Raw genomic sequence first — 24829 nt, 5'->3', positions numbered from 1 at the left:
TCGCGTTGCGATGACGCCACTTCCGGTCACTGTGGTGACGTCACTTCCGGGCGCCGGTACTTCCGGCGGCGGCGCTTCCGCCCCGGGTGGCCTCGCGTGCAAATGAGGGACCGGAGGGATAATTAAGAGACCAGAGGGGTAATTAAGGGGTCGGGGGGGGTAGTTAAGGGGTGGGGGGGCTCATTACGAGGGAGATTAATGGGGGGAGGCGTTAATTGCGGCGGCGGCGGTCGTAGAGAGTAATTAGCGCAGATTAGGGGCTGGGGGCGCTGCTAACGTCGAGTTAAGGAGGTTAATTAGAGCGATTAATCAGCGTTAATTAGGGGCGGGAGCGGGGCTTGTTGCGGGGCGAATCGGCGTCGCTAGCGGGGGTTAATTAGCGCTAATTAGGGCTGGCATTTGGGTTTGTTGGGGTTAATGAGCGCCGCTGTTGAGGCTCGTTAGGGGCGGGGGGCGCTGTAGGAGCGGCTCATTAGACCCTCGCTCGTTAATTAGGCGCTAATTGATCCCCCGGCCATGGCGAAGCGGCCGCTGCCGCGCTGGGACGAGGAGGAGGGGGGGGAGGGGGACGAGCCGCCCCTCCCCCCGCGCAAGAGGGTGAGGAGGGGGCGGGGGGCTCTGGGTCCCCTGTAGATCACTATGGGGCAGCCCTGGGTCCCTATGGGTCACTGAGGGTCACTAGGGGTCATTGTGGGGCAGCCCTGGGTCCCTATAGGTCACTGAGGGTCACTAGGGGTCATTGTGGGGCAGCCCTGGGTCCCTATAGGTCACTGAGGGTCACTGTGGGTCACTGTGGGGCAGCCCTGGGTCCCTATAGGTCACTGAGGGTCACTCTGGGTCACTGTGGGTCACTGTGGGGCAGCCCTGGGTCCCTATAGGTCACTGAGGGTCACTCGGGGTCACTGTGGGTCACTGAGGGGCAGGCTGAGGGTCACTGCGGGTCCCTAGGGGTCACTGCGGGTCCCTAGGGGTCACTGCGGGTCACTAGGGGTCACTATGGGTCACTGGGGGTCCCTGTGGGTCGCAGGCGGCGGGGGGGGGCGGCCCCGGCAGCCGCTTCCCCGGGCAGGCGTCCCTGGACAGCAGCGAAGAGGAGGAGGAGGAGGAGGAGGAAGAGCTCGGCCTCTGGGGGGGCCTGGAGGGTGAGAGGGGCTGGGGGGGGGGGCTATGGGGGTGATATGGGGCTGGGGGGGGGGTTATGGGGGTGATATGGGGCTGGGGGGGGGTTATGGGGCTCATGGAGGGGGTCGGGGGGGGGAGCAGGGGGCGTGGCCTGAGGAAAGGGGGCGTGACCTAATGATAAGGGGGCGTGGCCTGACCCCCCTGCCCCCCCCCCAGGGCAGGAGGCGTCCCCCGAGGAGGCGGCGCTGGGGGAGGGGCCGGTGCCCCTGACCCCCTTCAACCTGGAGGAGGAGCTGGGGGAGGGGCGCTTCGACCCCCACGGGCACTACCTGCCGCGGGGGGGGGGGCCGCCCCGGGACCCCTGGCTGGAGGCCATCGAGGGGGTGAGACATGGCGGGGGGGGGGGGTTTGGGGGTGGGGAGGGGTCCTGGACCCCCAGTTTGAGGTCATTGAGGGGTTGGGGGGGTGTGGAAGGGAAATGGGGGGGTCCCGGACCCCTGAATTGAGATCATTGAGGGGGTAAGGGGGGGAAAATAGGGTTGGGGGGGGGAAATTGGGGTTGTGGAGGGGGCATGGGGGGTCCTGGACCCCCAGTTCGAGGTCATTGAGGGGGTGGGGGGGGGGTAAGGGGGTGTGGAGGGGAAATGGGGGGGTCCTGGACCCCCAGTTGAGGTCATTGGGGGGGGTGGGGAATAGGGGGTGGGGAGGGAAAATGAGGGGGTCCTGGACCCCTGGAGGGGGGAATAGGGGGTGGGGAGGGGAAATGGGGGGTCCTGGACCCTCATCGTGAGGAGATTGAGGGGCTGGAGAGGGTCCCGGACCCCCAGGTTGAGGCCATCGAGGGGACTTGGGGGGGACATTTAAATGGGGAGGGGGCTGGGGGGGTCCAGGACCCTCATATTGAGGGGCTGGGGGGGGGGGTGGAGGTGGGGGGAGGAGGCTACAGGGCCCTGGGCTCCTGCCTTGAGGGGATTGAAGAGTTGGGGGGGTCCATGGAGGGGAATTTGGGGGTCCTGGACTTATTTATACCCCCCCCCTTTTTCCCAGCTGCCGATCCGGCCCCCCCGGGTCCCTCGTCGGGAGCAGGAGGAGGGGGAGGAGCAGGAGCCGCCGCCGCTGCGGGAGCTGCTGCTGGGGGCGCTGGAGCTGCTGGGGCCGGGGGAGAGCGTGGGGGGGGCCCTGCGGCGCCTGGGGGGGCGGGGCCAAGGGGAGAGGGGGCGGGGCCAAAGGGAGAGGGGGCGGGGCCAAAGCCTCCAGCGAGAGGGAGGTGAAGGGGCCGAGGGGCGTGGCCCGGAAGCCGAGGGGCGTGGCCCGGAAGCCGAGGGGCGTGGCCCGGAAGCCGAGGGGCGTGGCCTAGAGGCCGAGGGGTCTCGGCGCCCCCAGCCCGGGTTGGGGGGCAATAGGGGCAGGGGGCGTGGCGAGTGGAGGCCCCGCCCCCCGGCGCCCCCCGAGCTGGAGGCGCTGTCGGCGCTGGCCGACGGGCTGGTGGCCCACGGGCTCTTCGGGATCTTCCAGGAGACCCGCGAGCGGCTGGAGAGGCGGCTGAGGGGGCTGCGGGACGGGGGGGACCCCAACGGGGGGCGGGGGGGGCAGCGGGACCCCGAGGAGGAGGAGGAAGAGGACGAGGAGGAGGAAGGTGAGGGGGAAATGGGGGTCTGGGGGCTGGTTTGGGGGAGCTGAGGGCCTTCGGGGGCCGGTTTGGGGGTGCTGGGGGTCTTTGGGTGCGAGTTTCGGGGGGTTGGTGCTGGTTTTGGGGTGTCAGAGGGGTCTTTGGGTGTGAATTTGGGACTTTGGGTGCTGGTTTTGGGGTGTAGGGAGGACTCGGGTGTTGATTTTGGGGTACGTGGAGGTTTTGGGGTGCGGGTTTTGGGGCTCAGGGCTCTTTGGGTGCTGGTTTTGGGGTGCTGAGGGTCTTCGGGTGCGAGTTTTGGGGGTTTGGTGCTGGTTTTGGGGTGCAGGGAGGGTTCCAGTGCTGGTTTTGGGGTGTCAGAGGGGTCTTTGGGTGTGAATTTAGGGTACATGGAGGTTTCGGGGTACGGGTCTGGGGGTTCAGGGATCTTTGGGTGCTGGTTTTAGAGTGGGGGGGCTCTTTGGGTGCTGATTTTGGGGTGCTGGGGGTCTTCGGGTGCGAATTTCAGGGGTTCAGTGCTGATTCTGGGGTGTCATAGGGCTTTAGTGCTGGTTTTGGGGTGCAGGGAGGGTTCCAGTGCTGGTTTTGGGGTGTCAGAGGGGTCTTTGGGTGTGAATTTGGGCCTTTGGGTGCTGGTTTTGGGGTGTGGAGGGTTTCAACGCTGATTTTGGGGTGCGGGGGGGGGGGTCTCTGGGTGCTGATTTTGGGGTTCCCCCCAGGCCCGGTGCTGTGGGAGCTGCAATGGGGGGAGGGGGCGGGCGAGCCTGGAATCTTCGGCCCCTTCAGCAGCAGCCAAATGCAGGTGAGATGGGGGCGGGGGGCACCCCAAAACGTTGAGGGGGACCCCAAAATGATGAGGGGAGAGGATTAAACTGGGGGGGAAGTGAAGGGAACCCCAAAAAATGGAGGGGAGGGGGTGGAAAAGGAGAGAGGGGACCCCAAAAACACCCCCCCAAGCCATGTGTTGGGGGGTGGGTGCAGTTTGGGGGGCTCCCAGCGGGGTGGGGGGGGGATTTGGGGGGGCAGGGAGGGTCGGGGGGGGGAGCGGGGTTTTGGGGTCCCCCCTGACCCCCCCTTTTTGCAGGAATGGGCGGAGCAGGGGTATTTTCGGGGGGGGGCGCGGTGCCGCCGCCTCCCCCAGGGCCCCTTCTACGACTGCGCCCGCGTCGACTTCCAGCTCTACACGTAGTGGGGGGCGGGGGGGGTGTCCCCGAATTTTTTGGGGGTGTCTCTGACCTTTTTGGGGGGGGTCCCCGACTTTTTTGAGGGGTTGAGGGTTGGGGGTGGCCGGGGAGGGGGGGGTTGGGACCCCCAAAGCTGTTTTGAAGGTGGGGGGGGAATAAAGCGCACCCCAAAATGACTCTGGGTTTGAAATGAGGGGGAGTGGGGGGGGGTAAAGCAAGCGGGGGGGGGTCCCCAAAAGTGATGGGGGGGAAGGGGGACCCTAAAGTTCACGCTGAGGCTGTTGGGGGGGTATCAGGGTTTATTGGGGGGCTCCGAGGGGGCCGAGTCACAGGATGTGGGTCCTGGGGGGAGAGAAAAGGGGGTGAGGGGGGGCTGCACCCCCCCCCAGCCCCCCAAATCCACCCCCCGGCCCCCCAAATCCCCCCCCCAGCCCCCCAAATCCCCCCCCAGACCTGGGGAGCCCGTTGCCGCTGTAGCCGTGATCGTGTTGAGCCCCGAGCACCCTCAGCCGAGCGGCCGCCAGCGCCTCGGGCAGCGCCTGCTTGGGGGGCGGCTCCCTGCGCACCAGCACACACCAGTATGGACCAGAACGGACCAGTACGGCCCGGAGAGGTCGTTATAAACCAATCTAGACCAGTACGAAACAGCCTAAACCGGCACAGATCAGCATAGGCTGACTTGTACCCACCTAGCAATTCCCAGTATGGCCCAGTCCCCCCCAGTACGGCTCCCAGTGCCTCCCAGTCCCCCCCAGTACGGCTCCAGGGGCTCCCAGTGCCTCCCAGTCCCCCCCACTATGGCTCCAGGGGCTCCCAGGGCCTCCCAGTCCCCCCCCAGTATGGCTCCAGGGGCTCCCAGTCCCCCCCAGTAAGGCCCCAGGGGCTCCCAGTGCCTCCCAGTCCCCCCCACTATGGCTCCAGTGCCTCCCCGTCCCCCCCAGTATGGCTTCAGGGCCTCCCGGTGCCTCCCAGTCCCCCCCAGTACGGCTCCAGGGGCTCCCAGTGCCTCCCAGTCCCCCCCACTATGGCTCCAGGGGCTCCCAGTGCCTCCCAGTCCCCCCCACTATGGCTCCAGGGGCTCCCAGGGCCTCCCAGTCCCCCCCAGTAAGGCCCCAGGGACTCCCTGTCCCCCCCAGTATGGCTCTAGGGGCTCCCAGTGCCTCCCAGTCCCCCCCAGTATGGCTCCAGGGACTCCCCGTCCCCCCCAGTATGGCTCCAGGGACTCCCAGTCCCCCCCAGTATGGCTCCAGTGCCTCCCAGTCCCCCCCACTATGGCTCCAGGGGCTCCCAGTCCCCCCCACTATGGCTCCAGGGCCTCCCAGTGCCTCCCAGTCCCCCCCAGTATGGCTCCAGGGGCTCCCAGTGCCTCCCAGTCCCCCCTAGTATGTCTCCAGTGCCTCCCAGTCCCCCCCAGTATGGCTCCAGGGGCTCCCAGTGCCTCCCAGTCCCCCCCAGTATGGCTCCAGGGGCTCCCAGTCCCCCCCAGCCCCGCACTCACCCCTCGCCCGCCGCCCGCCGCCGCTTCGTTCCGGGCCCGAGGAACCGGGGGGCGCTGGGGAGGGGGGGGGAGGGGGCGGTCAGGGGGGTCCCCGCACCCCCCTCCGACCCCCCCAAATCCCCTTTTTTCCCCTCAAAACCCGCTGCCCCCCCCCTTCCCCTCACCCCACAGCTCCTCCCGCCGCCTCCATCCGGGACACTTCCGGTGACGTCAAAAAGACGCGACGCCATCGGGGTTTTATAGTGGCGTCATCACGTCGCGCTGCTTTCCCCCTCTCCTCTCCCGCCTTTTCCGGCGCTTCCCGCCCTTTTTCCCAACCGCCGCTGCGTGACGTCATCTCTCCGCGCCCGCCGTTTTCCCGCGCCGCCGCTGACGTCACTTTGCGCGCGCCGGAAGCGGCGCGATGGCGCCCGGCGATGGCGGCGGCCCCGAGGCGCTGTCGGTGCCCGGCGGCGTCCGGAGGGCGCGGCAGCTGCTCCACATGAGCGTCCTCGCCCAGAGCCCCTCGCCCTGCGGCCGCTTCCTCGCCGCGGGCAACAACTACGGCGAGGTGGCCGTGTTCAGGTACGGGGGGCCGCCACCCGCCTCCCCGCGCGCGCGTCGCCCCCGTTTGCCGCAAAATCCGACCTTTTCCCAGGCCAAATCGCCCTTTTCCCACATGTTTTGTCCTTTTTTCCCTACAAGTTGCCCTTTTTTCACCCAAATCCTCCTTTTCCCAGACAAAATGACCCTTTTCCCACACAAACCCGCCCTTTTCCCAGGCAAAATCGACCTTTTCCCACCAAAATCCCCCTTTTCCCACCCCAATCCCCCTTTTCCCACTCAAAATCACCCTTTTCCCACAAAAACCCGCCCTTTTCCCAGGCAAAATCGACCTTTTCCCGCACGTTTTGTCCTTTTTTTTCCTACAAGTTGCACTTTTTCCAGCCAAATCCCCCTTTTCCCACACAAAATGACCCTTTTGCCACACAAAATCTTCCCTTTTCCCAGGCAAAATGACCATTTCCCATGAAAATCCCCCTTTTCCCACTCAAAATCCCCCTTTTCCCACTCAAAATCCCCCTTTTCCCACACGTTTTGTCCTTTTTTCCCTACAAGTTTCACTTTTCCCACCCAAATCCCCCTTTTCCCACACAAAATCCCCCTTTTCCCACGCAAACCCGCCCTTTTCCGAGGCAAAATCCCCCTTTTTCCACACAAATCCCCCTTTTTCCACACGAATTGCCCTTTTTACACCAAAATCCCCCTTTTCCCACACAAAATCCTCCCTTTTCCCAGACAAAATGACAATTTCCCATGCAAAATCCTCCTTTTCCCGCACGTTTTGTCCTTTTTTCCACACCAACTGCCTGTTTTCCACCCAAATCCCCCTTTTTCCACACAAAATGACACTTTTCCCGCACATTTTGTCCTTTTTTCCCCACAAGTTGCCCTTTTTCCACCCAAATCCCCCTTTTCCCACTCCAAATCGCCTGTTTCCCACATGAATCCCCCTTTTCCCACACAAAATCCCCCTTTTCCCACACAAATTGCCCTTTTTCCACACAAAATCCTCCCTTTTCCCCCACAAAATCCCCCTTTTCCATGCAAAAATCACCATTTTCCCAAACAAATCGCCCATTTTCACCCAAATGCCCCTTTTTTCCAGATATAATTCACCCTTTTTCCACACAAAATCCCCCTTTTCCCACACGAATCGCTCTTTTTTCATGCAAATCTCGCCCTTTTTACACCCAAATTCCCTCCTTTTACCCCAAATTTCCCCATTTTCCACTCAAATCCCCCATTTTCCTGTGCAAAATCAGCTTTTACCAATGCTAGGTCCCTCTTTTCTGTTTGGAAATCACTCTTTTTCTACATAAAATCCCCCTTTTCCACACAAAGTCCCGTTTTTCCACACAAAATCCCCCTTTTTCCACACAAAACTCCCTTTTTCCTACACAAAATTCCTTCTTTTCCATACAAATTCTCCTTTTTCCTCTCAAATTCCCCTTTTTCCAAGTCAAATACCCTTTTTTCCATGCAAAACCCCCCCTTTTCCACAAGTTTTGTTTTTTTCCATGCAAAATCCCCCCTTTTTCCACTCAAATCCTCCTGTTTTCCGAAAAAAAAACCCCTTTTTACCTCAAAATTCCTTGTTTTCCCTGGAGCCTGTCGGCCGCCCTGAGCGCGGAGGCCAAGGAGGAGAGCAAGCGGCCCCAGGGGCTCCTGCAGGGTGAGCGGGGGGCGAGGGGGCAAAGAGGGGGATTGGGAGCCGAAAAAGGGGGATTTGAGGGGAAAAAGGGAGTGTTGAGGGGGAAAGGGATGATTTTGAGGGGAAAAGGGGGATTTTGAGGGGGAAAATGGATGATTTTGAGGGGGAAAAGGGAGTTTTGAGGGGGAAAATGGATGATTTTGAGGGGAAAAGGGGGATATTGAGGGTAAAAAGGGAGTTTTGAGGGGGGAAAGGGATGATTTTGAGGGGAAAGGGGGGAGTTTGAGGGGAAAATGGAGTTTTGAGGGGGGAAAGGGAGTTTTGAGGGGGGAAACGGATGATTTTGAGGGGAAAAGGGGGATATTGAGGGGAAAAGAGGGATTTAGAGGGGGAAAGGGGAGTTTTGAGGGGGGAAAGGGGTGATTTTGAGGGGAAAAAGGGGAGTTTGGAGGGAAAAAGGGAGTTTTGAGGGGGGAAACGGATGATTTTGAGGGGAAAAGGGGGAGTTTGAGGGGGAAAGGGGAGTTTTGAGGGGGGAAAGGGGTGATTTTGAGGGGAAAATGGAGTTTTGAGGAGGAAAAGGCAGGTTTGTGGGGGGAAACGGATGATTTTGAGGGAAAAAATGGAGTTTTGAGGAGGAAAATGGATTTTTGAGGGGAAAAATGGATGATTTTGAGGGGAAAAGGGGAGTTTTGAGGGGGGAAATGGGTGTTTTTGAGGGGAAAAGGGGAATATTGATGGGGAAAAGGGAGTTTTGAGGGGGGAAAGGGATGATTTTGAGGGGAAAAGGGGGATATTGAGGGGAAAAAGGGAGTTGTGAGGGGGAAAAGAGTGTTTTGAGGAGGGAAACAGATGATTTTGAGGGGAAAAGGAGTTTTGAGGGGGGAAAGGGGTAATTTTGAGGGGAAAAGAGGGATTTTGAGGGGAAAAAGGGAGTTTTGAGGGGGGAAACGGATGATTTTGAGGGGGGAAAAAGGGAGTTTTGAGGAGGGAAATGGATGATTTTGAGGGGAAAAGGGGGATATTGAGGGGGAAAAGGGAGTTTTGAGGGGGGAAAGGGATGATTTTGAGGGGAAAAGAGGGATTTTGAGGGGAAAAAGGGAGTTTTGAGGAGGAAAAGGGTGTTTTGAGGGGGGAAAGGGGTGATTTTGAGGGGAAAAGGGGGATTTTGAGGGGGAAAATGGAGTTTTGAGGGGGAAAAGGGAGTTTGGAGGGTGAAAAAGGGAGTTTTGAGGAGGGAAATGGGATTTTGAGGGGAAAAAGGGGGTTTTGGTGGGGAAAAAGGAAGTTTTGAGGGGGAAGGGTTATTTGAGGGTGGAAAAGGGTTTTTTGGGAGGTAAAAGGGTTTTTTTTGGGGCTAAATGGGGGTTTTGAGCGAGAAAAAGGGGTTGGATGAGGGGGAAAGGGAGGGTTTTTTGGGGAAAAGGAGATTTTGGGGGTTTTGAGGAGGGCAAAGGGGCATTTTGTGGGGGGGAAAGGGTTTTTTTTGGGGGGGGAAATGGAGCTGCCACCGCTCCCGTTCCAGCCCATTCCGGCCCCGTGTACGCCCTGGCCTCCACGGAGCGGCTCCTGCTCAGCGCCAGCGACGGCGAAGTCAAGGCCTGGGCCTGGGCCGAGCTGGGCAAGAAGGTGGGTGTCCCCCGGGACCCCATTCTGGGGGTCCCCAGTCCCATTCCGGGGGTCCCTGCGTCCCGTTTGGGGTTCCGTGTCTTCCATTTGGGGCTCCCTGCTCCCATTTGGGGCTCCTTGGCTCCTATTTTGGGGTCCCCAGTCCCATTTTGGGCTCCTTGGCACCATTTTTGGGGTCCCTGCTCCCATTTTGGGGTCCCTGGTCCCGTTTTTGGGGTCCCTTCTCCCATTTTGGGGTCCCTGGTCCCATTTTTGGGGTCCCTTCTCCCATTTTGGGGTCCCTGGTCCCATTTTTGGGGTCCCTTCTCCCATTTTGGGGTCCCTGGATCCCATTTTTGGGGTCCCTTCTCCCATTTTGGGGTCCCTGGATCCCATTTTTGGGGTCCCTTCTCCCATATTGGGATCCTTTCTCCCATTTTGGGGTCCCTTCTCCCATTTCGGGGTCCCTGGTCCCATTTTTGGGGTCTCTTCTCCCATTTTTGGGGTCTCTTCTCCCATTTTTGGGGTCCCTGATCCATTTTTGGGGTCCCTTCTCCCATTTCGGGGTCCCTGGTCCCATTTTTGGGGTCTCTTCTCCCATTTTTGGGGTCCCTTCTCCCATTTTGGGGTCCCTGATCCATTTTTGGGGTCCCTTCTCCCATTTTTGGGGTCCCTGATCCATTTTTGGGGTCCCTTCTCCCATTTCGGGGTCCCTGGTCCCATTTTGGGGCTCCCTTCTCCCATTTCGCGATCCCTTTTCCCATTTTTGAGGTCCCTGGATCCCATTTTCGGGGTCCCCCCCCCTCACCCTTTGTCCCCCAGGGCTGCCGGGAGCTCTGGACCCGCCGCCCCCCCCTGCAGGTGAGTGGATCCCCCCCCCCAAAACGGGGCTGGGCCGCCCCCCCGGAGCCCGGGGACCCCCAAACCTGACTCTTTGCCCCCCAAAGGAGCAGCCTGGAGGTGCCCGAGATCAACGCCCTGGAGGTCGGCGCCAGGGTGAGCCCCACGGGACCCCCAAGTGGGACCTCTGGGACCTCTGAGACCCCTAAGTGTCCCCCCCCCTTCTCCGTGTCCCCAGGACTCGCTGGTGCTGGCGGGGGGCGACGGAGCCGTCCGTGTCCTCGACCTGGAGACGGGAACCTTCACCGTGAGGGGGGGGGACATGGTTGGGGGGGGGTGTTGGGGACAATCCAGAGGGGTTTGGGGACATGGATGGAGTTGGGGACGATCGGGAGGGGGTTTTAGGGCCGTTGAGGGGAGTTTTTGGGGGGGTTGGGGGGGATTTGTGGACATTGGGTGGGGGTTGGGGACAATCTGGAGAGGGTTTGGGGACATTGTGGGGGGTGGGGATGAACTGGAGGGGCTTTGGGGACAATCTGGAGGGGCTTTGGGGACATTGATGGGGTTGGGGACGATCTGAGGAGGGTTTGAGGACCTTGAGGGGGGTTTGGGGACAATCTGGAGTGAGTTTTGGGACATTAATGGGAGTTTTCGGGGGGGTTGGGGACCTTGGAGTGGGTTGGGGACAATCCGTGGGGGCTTTGGAGGGGTGGGGGGGTGACACTGTGGCCCCCCCCCAGCACGAGCTGCGGGGACACCAGGACTACGTGCACTGCCTGGCGCTGCGGGGGCCGCACCAGTGCCTGTCGGGGGGCGAGGACGGCTCCGTGCGGCTCTGGGGTGAGACCCTCGGCTGTCCCCGCGTGTCCCCAGACCCCCCCAGACCCCCTTGGGGACCCCCACGACGCCCCAGACCTCCCTTCTGCCCCCCCCCACATCCCCCCTGGGGCCCCCCTAGACCCCAATCTGCCCCCCCGTGACCCCACCGTGTCCCCCTCGATGTCCCCAACCCCTCAGAACCCCCTCTGGCCCCCCCATGACCCCCCAGACCCCCTCTGACCCCCCCAGACCCCCTCTGACCCCCCCTTTTTGCCCCCCCAGATCTGCGAAGTGGCTCCCAGGTCCAGGTCATCGAGGTCCATAAATACCCGGTGAGGCCACGCCCCCTCCCCTCAGGCCACGCCCCCTCCCCTCAGGCCACGCCCCCTCCCCTCAGGCCACGCCCCCTTATCCCCCTCCCCCCCACCCCAGGAGTGCAGCCGCCCCCAACACGGCAAGTGGATTCGCTGTTTGGCCACCGACTCCGACTGGATGGTGAGGGGGGGGCTGGGGGGGCAATAGGGGGGGTTATAGGGGGGCAATTGAGGGGTTGGGGGGGGCAATAGGGGGGGTTTAGGGGGCAATTGAGGGGTTTGGGGGGGCAATAGGGGGGTTTAGGGGGCAATTGAGGGGTTTGGGGGGCTGGAGGGGCAATAGGGGGGGTTTAGGGGGGCAATTGAGGGGTTTGGGGGGGCTGGAGGGGCAATAGGGGGGGTTTAGGGGGCAATTGAGGGGTTTGGGGGGGCTGGAGGGGCAATAGGGGGGGTTTAGGGGGCAATTGAGGGGTTTGGAGGGGCAATAGGGGGGGTTTAGGGGGGGTTTAGGGGGCAATTGAGGGGTTTGGAGGGGCAATAAGGGGGGTTTAGGGGGGCAATTGAGGGGTTTGGAGGGGCAATAGGGGAGGTTTAGGGGGCAATTGAAGGGGTTGGGGTCCGTTTTGGGGTGTCAGGGGGGGTTTGGGGTCCCTTTTGGGGTATCGGGAGGGTTTTGGGGTCCCTTTTGGGCTGTCAGGGGGGTTTTGGGGTCCCTTTTGGGGTATCGGGAGGGTTTTGGGGTCCCTTTTGGGGTGTCAGGGGGGTTTGGGTCCCTTTTGGGGTGTCAGGGAGGGTTTCGGGATCCCGTTTTGGGTGTCAGGGGCGGTTTTGGGGTCCCTTTTGGGCTGTCAGGGGGGTTTTGGGGTCCCTTTTGGGGTATCAAGAGGGTTTTGGGGTCCGTTTTGGGGTGTCAGGGGGGGTTTCGGGGTCCCTTTTGGGGTGTCAGGGGGGGTTTTGGGGTCCCTTTTGGGGTGTCAGGGGGTTTTGGGTCCCTTTTGGGGTGTCAGGGAGGGTTTCGGGGTCCCTTTTGGGGTGTCAGGGGGGGTTTTGGGGTCCCTTTTGGGGTATCAGGGAGGGTTTCGGGGTCCCTTTCCCCCCCCCTGATTTTCGGGGTCCCCCAGGTGTGTGGGGGGGGCCCCGCGCTGACCCTCTGGCACCTTCGCTCCGTCACCCCGACCACTGTGTTCCCGCTGCCGCCCTGCCAGCACCACGTGCTCTTCCACCAGGACCTGGTGAGGCCCCAGGACAGACCAGTAGGAACCAGTAGGAACCAGTACAGACCAGTAGGGACCGGGAGGGCCCAATAGAAATCCCCTGGATCTCGGGGGCCCCCCCTGACCCCCCCCCCCTTTTCCCGCAGGTGCTGGCGGGGGGGCCGGGCCCCAACCTGCACCAGCTGCAGCTGAGCGGGGACCTGCGAGCGCGAGTGCCCTGCTCGCCCCCCGCCCTGCGCTGCCTCTGCCTGCACCAGCGCTCGCCCGAGCACCGCGTGAGGGGGGCCGCGGGGGGGTTAAAGGGGGGTAAAAGGGGCTTGAGGAGGGGCAGGAAGGGGTTAAATGGGGATTAAAGGGGTTAAAAGGGGCTTGAGGAGGGTAGGAAGGGGTTAAATGGGAGTTAAAGGGGCTTGAGGAGGGCAGGAAGGGGTTAAATGGGGATTAAAGGGGTTAAAAGGGGCTTGAGGAGGGTAGGAAGGGGTTAAATGGGAGTTAAAGGGGCTTGAGGAGGGCAGGAAGGGGTTAAATGGGGATTAAAGGGGTTAAAAGGGGCTTGAGGAGGGTAGGAAGGGGTTAAATGGGAGTTAAAGGGGCTTGAGGAGGGCAGGAAGGGGTTAAATGGGGATTAAAGGGGTTAAAAGGGGCTTGAGGAGGGTAGGAAGGGGTTAAACGGGGGTAAAAGGGGCCTAAGGAGGGTAGGAAGGGGTTAAATGGAGATTAAAGGGGTTAAAAGGGGCTTGAGGAGGGTAGGAAGGGGTTAAATGGGGGTAAAAGGGGCCTAAGGAGGGTAGGAAGGGGTTAAATGGAGATTAAAGGGGTTAAAAGGGGCTTGAGGAGGGGCAGGAAGGGGTTAAATGGGGATTAAAGGGATTAAAAGGGGCTTGAGGAGGGCAGGAAGGGGTTAAAGGGGGTTAAAAGGGGTTTAATAAGGGCAGGAAGGGGTTAAATGGGGGTTAAAAGGGGCTCATGAAAGGCAGGAAGGGGTTAATGGGGGTTAAAAGGGGCTCATGAAAGGCAGGAAGGGGTTAATGGGGGTTAAAAGGGGCCTAAGGAGGGCAGGAAGGGGTTAAATGGGGCTTAAAGGGCTTAATAGGGGTTAAAAGGGGCTTGAGGAGGGCAGGAAGGGGTTAAATGGGGATTAAAAGGGGTTAAAAGGAGCTTGAGGAGGGCAAGAAGGGGTTAAATGGGAGTAAAAGGGGTTAAAAGGGGCTTGAGGAGGGCAGGAAGGGGTTAAAGGGGGTTAAAAGGGGCCTGAAGAGGGCAGGGAGGGGTTAAATGGGTGTAAAAAGGGTTAAAAGGGGCTTGAGGAGGGCAGGAAGGGGTTAAATGGGGATTAAAGGGGTTAAAAGGAGGACAGGAAAGGGTTAAAAGGGGCCTCGGGAGGGGCACGAAGGGGTTAAGAAAGGGGGCGGGGCCTGTCGAGACGCGCCAAAAGGGAAGGGGCGGGGCCAAGCGCGAAGGGGTGAATGGGAGGGGGCGTGGCTTGTGGGTCTGTATGAATGAAAGGGGGCGTGGCCAGAGGAAAGGGGGCGTGGCCAGAGCGCCCCCCCTCCCCCATTCATTCATTGATTCGTTTATTCATTCATTCATTGATTCAGGTGCTGACGGTCGGCGGGAACAGCCCCAAGATCGACGTCTTCACCAACCTGGGGTATCGAGCCTTCTCGCTCGCCTTCGCCTGACACCCCCGGACCCCCAAAACACCCCCAGGACCCCCAAATACCCCCAGAAACCCTCGCTGGCATCTCAAATCCCACCCCCCGCACCCCCAAATCCCTCCGGGGCTCCCAAAATCTCCCCTTGGAGCCCCCCAAAACCTCCTCAGGTCCCCCCAACACGGCCCCCGGTTTGTATTCGCTGGTGTCGTTTGTTAATTTGGGGGGGGATCAGGCTGGGGGGCAGGATTGGGGGGCTGGGGGGTAGGATTGGGGGGCTGGGGGGTGGGATTGGGGGACTGAGGGGTAGAATTGGGGGGCTGAGGGGCAGGATTGGGGGGGCTGAGGGGCAGGATTGGGGGGCGATTGGGGGGCTGGGGGGCAGGATTGGGGGGCTGAGGGGCAGGATTGGGGGGGCTGAGGGGCATATTCTGCTCCCAGGTCCTCCGAGCGGCCATAGAGTCCGAGGCGTCGCGTCCAGAGTGGCGCGCAAGGCCTGTGGGGGGAGGGGTGGGGGTGTGGAGGTCAAACCATCGAGTCGGGAAGTCGTGTCCGGAGCGTCGCGCGCGCTCTTTCCGGTTCCGGCCGGAAGTCGGGGGTCGGCGGGACAGGCGGAGGCGATGGCGGCGCTGCTCGGGGGGACGCGCGGAGCGGCGGCCGGTGAGGGGGGGGGGAAGGGGTAGGAAGGGGGGGGCTAATTGTGTGGGGGAGGGGTCAGGGCTCCCTCGGGACCCCCCGGCCACGTGACCCCCAGGTTACCCCCCATATACCCCCCTCCCCCACCCAATTAACCGCCTCCACTCTCCCCCCCACGTAATTAATCCTCCTCCAGCCCCTCCCCCACTAATTAACCCTCTCTCCGAGCCCCTCTCCCTCGCTTTGAATTCCCTCTCTCCAATTAGCCGTGCCCCCGGCCCCTCCCCCACCCAATTAAGCCCCCTCCAGCCCCTCCCCCACCCAATTAAGCCCCCTCCAGCTCCTCCGCCACCCAATTAAATCCCCTTTAGCCCCTCCCCCACCAATTAACTCCTCCCCATCCAATTAACTCCTCCCCCACACAATTAATCTCCTCCAGCCCCTCCCCCACCCAATTAAATCCCTTTCAGCCCCTTCCCCACCCAATTAACCCCTCCCCCACCCAATTAATCCCCTCGAGCCCCTCTCCACCCAATTAACCCCTCCCCACCCAATTAATCCGCTCCAGCTCCTTTCCTGCCTAATTAAATTCCCTTTACCCTTTCTCCTTCCCTTTAAAGTCCCTCCCCGCTTAATTAATCCCTCCCCCACCCAATTAAAACCACCTCCAGCCCCTCCCCCAACCCATTAACCCCCCTCATGCTCTCCAATTAGCACCCCCAGCCCCTCCTCCTCAATTAACCCCCCCTCCCCCCCAACATGGAGCCCCAGCTCCACTCATTAATTACACCCCCTGTCGCTAATTAATCCCCAGCGCTGGGGCGGCGCTGGGCGCTGGGGGCCCTGGGGTCGCTCCCCCCGCGCCGGGCGCTGGCGGCCGAGCCGAAGGCCAAGGCCTCGTTCGTGCGCGACAAACCCCACGTCAACGTGGGAACCATCGGCCACGTCGACCACGGCAAAACCACCCTGACGGCCGCCATCACCAAGAGTGAGGGGGGGGGGACGGGAGGGGAGGGGCTGAAGGGGGAGGGGAGGGGCTGAAGGGGGGGTGGGAGGGGCTAAAAAGGAGGAGGAGGGGCTAAAGGGGAGGGGGAGTGGCTGAAATGGGGGTGGGAGGGGCTAAAAGGGGAGGGGGAGGGGTTAAAAGGGGAAGGGGAGGGGTTAAAAGGGAGGAGGAGGGGCTAAAGGGGAAGGGGAGGGGGTAAAATGGAGAGAGGCACGAGGTCACCCCTCATTCTCCCCTTTTTCCCCTCGTTCTCCCCCTTTTCCCCTCGTTCTCCGCCTTTTTTGCCTCATTCCCTGCTTTTCCTCTCATTCTTCCCTTCTTTTCCCTCATTATTTCCTTTTTCCCTCCCATTATTCCCTCATTCTCCCCTTTTTCCCCTCATTCCCCCCTTTTCCCCTCATTCTCCGCCTTCTTCCCCTCTTTTCCTCTCATCCTTCTTTTTTTTTCCCTCGTTATTCTCATTTTCCGTCTCATTATTCCCCTTTTCTCCCTCTTTTTCCCTTTTCTCCCCTTCTTTCTCCCCTTTTCCCCTCATTCTCCCCTTTTTCCCCTCATTCCCCCCTTTTCCTCTCATTCTTCTCTTTTTTCCTCTCATTATTCCCTTTTTCTCCCATTTGTTCCCTTTCTCTCCCCTTTTTGCTGTTTTTCTTCCTCTTTTTCCTTTTTCTCTCTTTCTTTCTCCCCCTTTTCCCCTCATTCTCCCCCTTTTTCCTTCATTCTCCCCTTTTTCCTCTTATTCTTCCCTTTTTTTCCTCGTTATTCATTTTTTCTCCCCTTTTTGCTCTTCTTTTCCCTTTTTTGCTCTTTTTCTCCCCCTTTTTCCCTTCTTCTCCCCCTTCTTTTTCTTCATTTTTCCTTTTTTCTCTCTTTTTCTCTTTTTCTTACCCATTTTCTTCCCTTTTTACTCCTTTTTTCCCTTTTTTTTATGCCTCTGCCTTCTTTTCCTTCTTTTCTCTCTTTTTTTTTTCCTCTTGTTCCTCCATTTTACCCCCTTTTTGGTCCATTTTTGCCCCCTTTTTCTCCCCTTTTTCCTCCATTTCCCTGAATTTAACCCCTTCCTCCCCACATTTAACCCCTTCCCCTCCAATTTAAACCCCTTCCCCTCCACATTTAACCCCTTTCCCTCCAATTTAACCCCTTCCCCTCCACATTTAACCCCTTCCCCTCCAATTTAACCCCTTCCCCCTCCAATTTAACCCCTTCCCCTCCACATTTAACCCCTTCCCTTCCAATTTAACCCCTTCCTCCCCACATTTAACCCCTTCTCCTCCAATTTAACCCCTTCCCCTCCAATTTAACCCCTTCCCCTTCACATTTAACCCCTTTCCCTCCAATTTAACCCCTTCCTCCCCACATTTAACCCCTTCCCCTCCAATTTAACCCTTTCCCCTCCACATTTAACCCCTTCCCCTCCAATTTAACCCCTTCCTCCCACATTTAACCCCCTCCCCCCCGTTTTTAACCCCTTCCCCCCCGCAGTCCTGGCGGCCTCGGGCTCGGCGCGGTTCCGCCCCTACGAGGACATCGACTCGGCCCCCGAGGAGCGAGCGCGGCGGCATCACCATCAACGCCGCCCACGTCGAGTACGAGACGCCGGCGCGGCACTACGCCCACACCGACTGCCCCGGCCACGCCGACTACGTCAAGGTGGGGACCCCCAAAACCCCTCAGGGCGCCCCGAAACCCGCTACCCCCCCCCCCCCAGCTTCTTGAAACCAAACCCAAGCCTCGCTTTAGCCCCAAAACCTCGACTTTAGCCCCAAAAACTCAGCTTTAACCCCCAAAAATGCAACTTTAGACGCAAAATTTCCACGCGACCCCCCTGTACCCCCACCCCAACCGCCCCAAAACCCTCAGGACCCCCCAAAACCCGCTGCCCCCCCCACAGTCTCTTAGAAGCAAACCCTGTCCCAAGTTAACACCCCTGAAATTGTAACTTTAGACCTAAAAAGACAACTTTCACCCCAAAAACGCAACTTCAGATTCAAAATTTCCACCTAACCCCCCCTGTACCCCCACCCCAACTGCCCAAAACTCCTCAGGACCCCCAAAACCCACAGCCCCCCCCCCCCAGCCTTTTAAAACAGAACCCAGCCCCATTTTAGTTCCAAAAACTTTAACTTTAGCCCCAGAAAACGTAACTTTAACCCTAATAAACACAACTTTAGACCCAAAATCTTTGCTCAACCCCCTTGTACCCCAACCCCAACTGCCCCAAAACCCCTCAGGACCCCCCAAAACCCGCTGCCCCCCCCCAGTCTCTTAAAACCAAACCTGATGCCAAATTCAGCTCCAAAAAAAGCCAATTTTAGTCTTGAAATACGCAAGTTTAGACCCAGAATGTCCACCCAGCCCCTCAGGCCCCCCCAAAACCCCTCGGGGTCCCCCCTTTGTGCCCCCCAGAACATGATCACGGGCACGGCCCCCCTGGACGGAGCCATCCTGGTGGTGGCGGCCACCGACGGGCAGATGCCCCAGACCCGCGAGCACCTGCTGCTGGCCAAGCAGGTACGGCCGTGGGGCTGGGGGCCGTGGGGCTGGGGGCCGTGGGGGCTGGGGGAGCCGTGGGGCTGGGATCTATGGGGCTGGAGAGCCGTGGGGCTGGGGAGCTGTGGGGCCTGAAATCTGTGGGGCAGAGCCGTAGGGCTGGGATCTGTGGGGCTGGGGGAGCCGTGGGGCTGGGAGCTGTGGGGCAGGGGGAGCTGTGGGGCTGAAATCTGTGGGGCAGGGGGAGCTGTGGGGTTGGGATCTGTGGGGCTGAGATCTATGGGCTGGGGGCCGTGGGCTGGGATCTGTGGGGCAGGGGGAGCCGTGGGGGCTGGGATCTGTGGGGCTGAGATCTATGGGGTGGGGTCTGTGGGCTGGGGGAGCCGTGGGGCTGGGATCTATGGGCAGAGCCATGGGGCTGGGATCTGTGGGGCTGGGATCTATGGGGCTGGAGCCGTTGGGCTGGGGTCTATGGGGCTGGGGGAGCCGTGGGGCTGGGATCTATGGGGCTGAGATCTATGGGGCAGGGGAGCTGTGGGGCTTGGGCCGTGGGGCTGGGATCTATGGGGCTGGGATCTATGGGGTGGGATCTATGGGGCTGGGGAGCTGTGGGGCTGGGATCTGTGGGGCAGAGCCATGGGGCTGGGATCTGTGGGGCTGGGATCTGTGGGGCTGGGATCTGTGGGGCTGGGAGCCGTTGGGCTGGGGTCTATGGGGCTGGGGGAGCCGTGGGGCTGGGATCTATGGGGCTAGGGGAGCTGTGGGGCTGCGATCTGTGTGGCTGGGATCTATGGGGCTGGTGGAGCCATGGGGCTGAAATCTATGGGGCAGAACCATGGGCTGGGATCTATGGGGCAGGGGGAGCTGTGGGGCTGGGATCTATGGGGTGGGATCTATGGGGCAGGGGGAGCTGTGGGGCTGGGATCTATGGGGCTGGGGGAGCCGTGGGCTGGGATCTGTGGGGCTGAGATCTATGGGGTGGGATCTGTGGGGCTGGGGTAGCCGTGGGGCTGAAATCTATGGGGCTGGGGGAGCCATGGAGCTGAAATCTATGGGGCAGAGCCGTGGGGCTGGGATCTATGGGGCTGGGGGAGCCGTGGGGCTGAAATCTATGGGGCAGAACCATGGGGCTGGGGTCTATGGGGCTGGGAGAGCCGTGGGCCCGAAATCTATGGGGCAGAGCCATGGGGCTGGGGTCTGTGGGGCTGGGGACGGAATCTATGGGGCAGGGAGTGCTCTGCCCTATATCCTGCCCCATAGATCGGCTCAGAATCCATATTTTTACACGTAAATACGACGCGTAAGGTGCTGGATTGGGATCTGTGGGGTTGGGGTGGGATCTATGGGGCCGGGGGGGGATCTATGGGGCCGGGGGGGGATCTATGGGGCCGGGGGGGGATCCGTGGGGCTGCCCCACATGTTTGTCTGTAGGTCGGGGTGGAGCACGTGGTGGTTTACGTGAACAAGGCGGACGCGGTGTCGGACCCGGAGCTGCTGGAGCTGGTGGAGCTGGAGGCCCGCGAGCTGCTGCGCGAGTTCGGCTTCGACGCCGACAACACCCCCGTCATCTGCGGCTCCGCGCTCTGCGCCCTCCAGGTGCGCCCCACGGCGGCCTCGGGGCCGCCCCACGGCGCCATGGGGCTGCCCCACATCCCTGCCCCACATCTCCTCCTCCTCCTCCTTCTCCCCCCCCTCCAGGACCGCGACCCCGAGCTGGGGCTGAACTCGGTGCTGCGGCTGCTCGAGGCCATCGACCGGCACATCCCGGTGCCCGCCCGCGACCTGGAGCGCCCCTTCCTGCTGCCCATCGAGGCCGTGCACTCCATCCCCGGTACCCGCGCCCCACGGCGACCCACGGCGACCCACGGCTGCCCCACAGCGGCCCCACAGCTGCCCCATAGCGACTCCGCGAGCGGTGGCTCCGCAACTGGGGTCGTAGCAGCGATGGGAGCGGGATCCAGCCCCTTTACTCCCCCCGTCCTGCCCCTTAGCGGCCTCGTAGCTGCCCCATAGCGACCCACGGCTGCCCCACAAGTGATGGGAGCTGGATCCGGCTCTTTTACTCCCCCCGTCCTGCCCCATAGCGACCCCGTAGCTGCCCCACAGCTGCCCCACAAGCAATGGGAGCGGGATCCAGCTCCTTTACTTCCCTCGTCCTGCCCCATAGCGACCCCGTAACTGCCCCATAGCGACCCACGGCTGCCCCATAGCGGCCCCACGGCTTCCCCCACGAGCGATGGCTCCAAAACTGGGGTCACAGCAGCAATGGGAGCGGGATTCGGCTCCTTTACTCCCCTTGTCGTGCCCCACAGTGACCCACAGCTGCCCCATAGCAGCCCCACAAGTGATGGGAGCGGGATTCGGCTCCTTTACTCCCCTTGTCCTGCCCCATAGCGACCCACGGCTGCCCCACAAGTGATGGGAGCTGGATCCGGCTCCTTACTCCCCTCGTCCTGCCCCACAGTGACCCACAGCTGCCCCATAGCAGCCCCACAAGTGATGGGAGCGGGATCCGGCTCCTTTACTCCCCCCGTCCTGCCCCCCAGCGGCCCCCCAGCGCCCCCCAGCCGCCCCGCTCTCCCCGCAGGCCGCGGGACGGTGGTGACGGGGACGCTGGAGCGGGGGACGCTGCGCAAAGGGGACGAGGTGGAGATCCTGGGCTACAGCCGCCACCTGCGCAGCGTGGTCACCGGTGAGCGACACCCCCCTCTTCAAACCCACCCCCACCCCCCATTTTTCTGCCCCCACGTCCCTCCTCACCCCGTTGTGCGCCCCCTGCCGCAGGGATCGAGATGTTCCACAAGAGCCTGGATCGCGGCCGAGGCCGGGGACGCGCTGGGGGCGCTTCTGCGGGGGCTGCGGCGCGAGGAGCTGCGCCGGGGCTGGTGATGGGGCCGCCGGGGACGCTGCAGGCCTTCAGCCGCCTCGAGGCCCAGGTAGGCGCCCGAGCAGGACCCCGAGGCCCGCTTCGGAGGCCTCTTCGCGGCCTGGGGACGTGTGGGGCAGCCCCATAGCGTGTGTGTGTGTGTCCCCCGTCTCTCCCTCCGTCCAGGTTTACATCCTGACCCCCGGCGAGGGCGGCCCGCCATCGGCCCTTCGTGTCGCACTACAGCCCCGTCGTCTTCTCGCAGAGCTGGGACATCGCCTGCCGCCTCCTGCTGGCCCCCGGGAAAGGTGCCGCTGCCCCACGGCGACCCACACGTCCCCACAGGGACCCACGGGGGCCTGCCCCCAGCCCCAGACGGAGGGTTCCGGCTCCCTGAAATGTGTGGGGCTGCCCCACAGCGACCCACACAATCCCCACAGCGACCCACAGGGCCTGCCCCTCAGCCCCAAACGGAGCGTTTCTGGCTCCCTGAAATGTGTGGGGCCGCCCCACAGCAACCCACACATCCTCTCAGGGACCCACGGGGCCTGCCCCCAGCCCCAAACAGAGGGTTCCGGCTCCCCGAAAAGTGTGGGGCTGCCCCACAGCGACCCACACGTCCCCACAGGGCCTGCCCCTCAGCCCCAGACGGAGGATTCCTGCTCCTCGAAAAGCGTGGGGCTGCCCCACAGCGACCCGATCGCGGTCCGCCAGCTCTGCCCCAAAGCTCTAGAATCCTCCCCCTGCCCCACATCTCCCTCCTCTCTGCCCCACAGCCACCCCCTAGCCCCTGCCCCACAACCATTTTCATGCCTCCTACCACCTCACAGCCACCCTTATCCTGCCCCACGGCTTCCGGAATCCTCCCCCTGCCCCAGCAGCGACCCCTTTCCCTGCCCCACAACCCCCTGTCCCTGCCCCCCGGCTGCCCCACGGCGTCCCCTCTCTCTCTCCCGCAGGAGCTGGTGATGCCGGGGGAGGACGCGGCGCTGACCCTGGCTGCTGCGGCAGCCGATGGTTCTGGAGCCCGGGCAGCGCTTCACGCTCCGCGACTGGCTCCCGAACCATCGGAACCGGCGTCGTCACCCGCGGCTGCCGCCCCGAGCCCCGGGGACGACGACGTCAACTGGGGCTGACGGGGGGGACGGCGGCGAGGGAGGCCGCGACGTCACCCTCGACGCGGCGATGGCATCGAAGCCGCGGTGACGCCATCGTGGACGCGGTGATGGTGTCACCAACGCGATGATGACACCATCGATGGCGTCGAAGCCGCGGTGACGCCATCGTGGACGCGGTGACACCATCACCAACACAACAACAGCGTCACCAATGTGATGGTGTCACCCTCAAGGTGTTGATGGCATCAAAGCCGCAATGACACCATTGTGGGACACGGTGATGGTGTCACCCTTGACATGATGACGGTGTCACCAATGTGACGATGACACCATCGATGGCATCGAAGCCGCCGTGACGCCATCGTGGACACGGTGACGGTGTCACCAACATGTCACCCCCCCAACACATCAATGGCATCAAAAGCTGTGACAACAGCGTCATGGACATCATCACCACAATGTCACCACCAACACGATGACGGTGTCACCCTCAATGCGTAGATGGCATCAAAGCCGTGACATTGCTATGGATGTGGTGATGTCACCCCAAGGTGACGTCAGGAACACGACGATGTCATCGAAACGGTGATGACGCCATCGAGATGGTGGCAACGCCATCACTGTGGTGATGCCATCGAAATGGTGACGATGCCATCACCGCAACACCACCATCGACACGGTGACGACACCATCACCACGATGACAACGCCATTGAGATGGAGATGACGCCATCACCACGATGACGATGCCATCGAGACGGTGACGACACCATCACCGTGATGACACCATCAAAACGGTTAACGATGCCGTTGAGACGGGTGACGCCGCCATCACCACGATGATGCCATCGAAACGGTGACACCACCATCAAACGGTGATGACGCCATCACCGCGACGGCACCATTGAAACAGCGACGACGCCATCGAGACGGTGACGCCGCCATTGAAACGGTGACAATATCATCACCGCGATGACGCCATCAAGGTGGTGACGACGCCATCAAGACGGTGACGATACCATCAAAATGGTGACGATGCCATCGAGATGGCGACGACGCCATGGAAACGTTGATGACACCATCACCACGGTGACGCCATCGAGACGGTGACGACGCCATCGAGATGGTGACGACGCCATCAAGATGATGATGACGCCATCGAAACGGTGACGGTGACGCCGCCATCGAGACGGTGACGCCGCCATCGAGACGGTGACAATATCATCACCGCGATGACGCCATCGAGATGGTGGCGACGCCATCGAGAGGGTGACGATACCATCAAATGGTGACGATGCATTGAGACGGCGATGACCCCATCGAGACGGTGACGACGCCATTGAAAGGTTGACGACACCATCACCGCGGTGACGCCATCGAGAGGGTGACGACGCCATCGAGACGGTGACGACGCCATTGAAACGGTGACGGTGACGCCGCCATCGAGAGGGTGACGCCGCCCTCGCCGCGATGACGCCCTCACGATCGTTGTTGGCGTCGGGCGCGCGAGTCAATAAAAACAAACACGAACCTTCCTCCCCGGCTCCGTCCCCCCCGTTTTATTCTCCGGCCCCTCCCCCCGCGCTATAAATAGTACAAAGGGCCGCGGCGGGGGGAGGGGCGGCCGGAGGGGGGGTGGGAGGGGAGGAGGGGGGGGAGGGGCAGGGGGCGGCGCCGCTGCTGCTGCCTCAGTTTCCCTCAGTTCCCCGGGGGTGGAACGGGAGCTGCTGGGGGGGGGTGGGACTGCACTGCGGGGGGGGGGGGGGGGAAGGGGACGTGTTAGGAGGGGGGGGGGGGGGGGGGGGGCACCCCACAAGCGCCCCCCCCCACCTCTCCAGCCCCCCCTGTGCCCCCCAAGTTGCCCCCAATCCCCCCTAAGTGCCCCCCCCCAGCCCCCTCAGTGCCTCTCCCAGCCCCCCAAGTGCCCCCCCACCCCTCAAACATCCCCCCCGCAGCTCCCTAATTGCCCCCCAGAAATCCTTCACACCCCCTAAATTGCCCCCCCAGCCCCCAAGTGCCCCAGGAGCCCCCCCAGTGTCTCCCCCAGCCCCCCAAGCCCCCCCTCTGCCCCCTAAGTGCCCTCTGGAGCCCCCTAAGTGCCCCCTGGAGCCCCCAGATTTCCCCCCCTTCCTCCCTAGTGCCCCCCCCAGAATCTTTCACCCCCCCCAAATTGCCCCCCCCACCCCCCAAGTGCCCCCAGGAGCCCCCCAATTGCCCCCAAGCCCCCCCCCTCCTGCCCCCTGGAGCCCCCAATTGCCCCCAGGACCCCCCCGGAGCCCCCCCCTCACCTTGGTGGTGTCCGATGTAGGGGAAGGGGGGGCCCGGCGGGGGGGGGGACCCCGCTCTGGGGGGCCCCGCGTGGCCCTGGGGGGGGCGGGGGGGGCGGCGGGTGCAGCAGCATCACCTGGGGGGGGGGAGGGCGGCCCCGCCGTGCGGGGGAGGGGCGGCCGGCAGCCCCGCCTGCAGCTGCGCCTGGGGGGGGGGGGGGGAGGGGGGGAGGGGAGAGGTCAGACCCTCCCCACCCCTCTACCCCTCCCCCAACCCTTGTGCCCCTCCCCCCACACTTTGCACCCCTCCCCCACCCTGCAATCCACTCTTCTTGCCCCTCCCCCACCCCATATCCCTCCTTCCAGCCCTCC

At 62.1% G+C, this 24829-nt stretch overlaps 3 protein-coding genes across 3 annotated transcripts; all 3 read left to right on the top strand.

The window, feature by feature from the left end:
- Positions 1–51: 51 nt before the first annotated feature.
- CD2BP2 (CD2 cytoplasmic tail binding protein 2) lies at positions 52–4013 on the top strand. The gene is made up of 7 exons (XM_069882979.1): positions 52–138; positions 496–597; positions 1028–1142; positions 1339–1505; positions 2170–2758; positions 3472–3554; positions 3837–4013. Exons 2-7 carry the CDS (start codon positions 517–519, stop codon positions 3939–3941), a joined length of 1140 nt encoding a protein of 379 aa, XP_069739080.1. The 5' UTR covers positions 52–138; positions 496–516; the 3' UTR covers positions 3942–4013.
- A 1821-nt stretch (positions 4014–5834) lies between these two features.
- LOC138735097 (THO complex subunit 6-like) lies at positions 5835–14191 on the top strand. Its single transcript, XM_069882976.1, has 12 exons — positions 5835–5998; positions 7585–7649; positions 9154–9257; positions 10059–10086; positions 10174–10220; positions 10315–10383; positions 10817–10916; positions 11178–11227; positions 11328–11390; positions 12331–12441; positions 12570–12698; positions 14022–14191. The coding sequence occupies exons 1-12, from the start codon at positions 5838–5840 to the stop codon at positions 14103–14105; spliced, it is 1011 nt and encodes a 336-aa protein (XP_069739077.1). The 5' UTR covers positions 5835–5837; the 3' UTR covers positions 14106–14191.
- Positions 14192–14686: 495 nt separating this feature from the next.
- Positions 14687–23725, top strand: TUFM (Tu translation elongation factor, mitochondrial). The gene is given in 16 exon segments (XM_069882982.1): positions 14687–14738; positions 15529–15702; positions 17200–17273; positions 17275–17367; positions 18124–18228; positions 19639–19803; positions 19906–20038; positions 20795–20899; positions 20992–21023; positions 21025–21088; positions 21091–21143; positions 21260–21289; positions 21291–21383; positions 22036–22071; positions 22073–22126; positions 22128–23725. Coding segments are annotated over 16 exon segments (1443 nt in total). The 5' UTR covers positions 14687–14698; the 3' UTR covers positions 22320–23725.
- Positions 23726–24829: the final 1104 nt, after the last annotated feature.

Source organism: Phaenicophaeus curvirostris, unplaced genomic scaffold (genome assembly GCF_032191515.1).
Source record: "Phaenicophaeus curvirostris isolate KB17595 unplaced genomic scaffold, BPBGC_Pcur_1.0 scaffold_442, whole genome shotgun sequence".
Classification (NCBI taxonomy): Eukaryota; Metazoa; Chordata; class Aves; order Cuculiformes; family Cuculidae; genus Phaenicophaeus; species Phaenicophaeus curvirostris.
The sequence above is the reverse complement of the archived record's forward strand: the minus strand, read 5'-3'. Positions and strand labels throughout refer to the sequence as shown.

Excerpts from the sequence above, each read along its gene's own strand:
- CD2BP2 (XM_069882979.1), top strand. The coding sequence starts at position 517 with ATGGCGAAGCGGCCGCTGCCGCGCTGGGACGAGGAGGAGGGGGGGGAG. Across the intron at positions 1,506-2,169 it reads GGCTGGAGGCCATCGAGGGG|CTGCCGATCCGGCCCCCCCG; the intron begins GTGAGACATGGC and ends CCTTTTTCCCAG. Across the intron at positions 2,759-3,471 it reads AGAGGACGAGGAGGAGGAAG|GCCCGGTGCTGTGGGAGCTG; the intron begins GTGAGGGGGAAA and ends GGTTCCCCCCAG.
- LOC138735097 (XM_069882976.1), top strand. The coding sequence starts at position 5,838 with ATGGCGCCCGGCGATGGCGGCGGCCCCGAGGCGCTGTCGGTGCCCGGC. Across the intron at positions 11,228-11,327 it reads TCGAGGTCCATAAATACCCG|GAGTGCAGCCGCCCCCAACA; the intron begins GTGAGGCCACGC and ends CCCCCACCCCAG. Across the intron at positions 11,391-12,330 it reads CCACCGACTCCGACTGGATG|GTGTGTGGGGGGGGCCCCGC; the intron begins GTGAGGGGGGGG and ends GGGGTCCCCCAG.